Source organism: Trypanosoma equiperdum (genome assembly GCF_001457755.1).
Source record: "Trypanosoma equiperdum strain OVI genome assembly, contig: ctg_1491, whole genome shotgun sequence".
Taxonomy (NCBI): Eukaryota; Euglenozoa; class Kinetoplastea; order Trypanosomatida; family Trypanosomatidae; genus Trypanosoma; species Trypanosoma equiperdum.
This window is the reverse complement of record NW_027123495.1, coordinates 6,789-8,401: the sequence shown is the minus strand read 5'-3', so window position 1 is coordinate 8,401 and position 1,613 is coordinate 6,789. Positions and strand designations below refer to the sequence as shown.

The following is a 1,613-nucleotide window of genomic DNA, read 5'->3' as shown; positions in this document are numbered from 1 at the left end:
CTACTTTTGTGTCACTTCAGCTTTGGTTAGGTAGATGGCCTGTTATATGCACAATTGGATACGCTAGTCAGGTTTTCCACTTATGCTTTAAAAAATGCGGTGACAGGCTTTGTGTTTAAGTGATATTATAACTTTTCGCTATGCCTACACGAGGTTATCGTTACTTTATTGTTCTGCCGCTTCCTACAATTTCTTCGTTTTAAACAAATTCTCTTCTTTACCACATGACCATTAACCTGTTCATATTCAATGTTCGATTTTTCTTTATTTACAACATAAGATCGAATTTTATTCAAGTCCGCCGAACCATACTTCCACCCTTTCAACTCTTTATACAAGCAGACCGGGCTCTGTAGGATTTCTAACAATTAAATTCGCTTTCTCTTTCCACCGATTTGGCTGAACTTGAAAATAAATGAATAGAGCTTCTCCAATCACCCCACTGCGTGGAATAGTATAAAAATCTCTCCTCATAACCACACCCAATTATCCCTCTCCGCAGAACAAATCTCTGTCCAACAGCTTCTTCCTGATTTGCACTCCAAATTAATAAAGGTTTGTAAATTATCTGATCTGACTACAATTCTTCTCTTCCATTTAATAATTCCCAAATGCATATTAAATTTATAATTTTCCCAAACTCTTGCTATTTTATCACTGCCACTAAGATACTATTTTCCACTAGGAAGTGACTTTAGTAAGTGAGGTGACTTCTTATACTCTTATTTTCTGTGACTAAAATTAAAAAACCAATAACATCTCTCTGCATCTTCTTTGTAAATAATATCTACACTAAATTCATTTCATATTCTGCAGTATTTTGTATAAAATATTTCACTGCAGTCTCATACTTCTCTCCATCAGGAACAATAACATCAGATCCATCCAGATGAATTACAATATCCTCATCACTTGCATTCTGATTCTCAAAAAAATTCTATAACCCATCTAGGCCTGTTAACATGACTATACAAACCTTTTCTCTCAATTGTAATAATTTCAATATAACTTAGTTTGGTACTCAACATCAGCCTGCACAACCTCTAAGTTTCGTGAGTTTGAAATACAACCACAAAAACACTGGGATTCTTAGGATAATTCTGTGTTTCATATACCGCCTGGTGCTCTTGAAAAGATATTGAGCTTAAACATACTAAACGTAATAGCAATAAAACCCCCAATACATCAAATTTCATGTGCTAATTAATCTTTAAAAATTGGTAGGATTATAGGAAATACTTAAAAAACCTAGAGGAAAAGCAAGTTGTGATACTAGGCTGTTTAGAAAAGGAGACTTTGTATTTATATGTAACTAATAACTTTACATTGTTATGATATAGCTGTTGAAGTGTGTATGATCAGTATATGCAGCTTATATTTTGTGAAGGTCTATGTTTTGTTTCAGAGTTCAGCTTTAGCTAAACCTAGTTACACATTCTATGTTTATTCGACCACTTCACAGCGCGCATAATACTCTCCTCTCGTCAAATATTTTTTATAGCAATATCCCTGATGAATTCTTTTTTTTCTCAACCACTTACCTTCTTCTGGCACCCTCACCATTTTTTAAATGCGTCTATTTTGTCTTGACACTTAGAGTTCATCATAACTGC

The 1,613-nt window shown here is 34.0% G+C and overlaps 1 pseudogene across 1 annotated transcript; it reads right to left on the bottom strand.

Moving 5' to 3' along the window:
- Positions 1-183: 183 nt before the first annotated feature.
- Positions 184-779, bottom strand: TEOVI_000557100:pseudogene (annotated as a pseudogene). Its single transcript is given in 6 exon segments — positions 184-216; positions 219-356; positions 358-462; positions 464-604; positions 607-615; positions 618-779. Coding segments are annotated over 6 exon segments (588 nt in total).
- Positions 780-1,613: the final 834 nt, after the last annotated feature.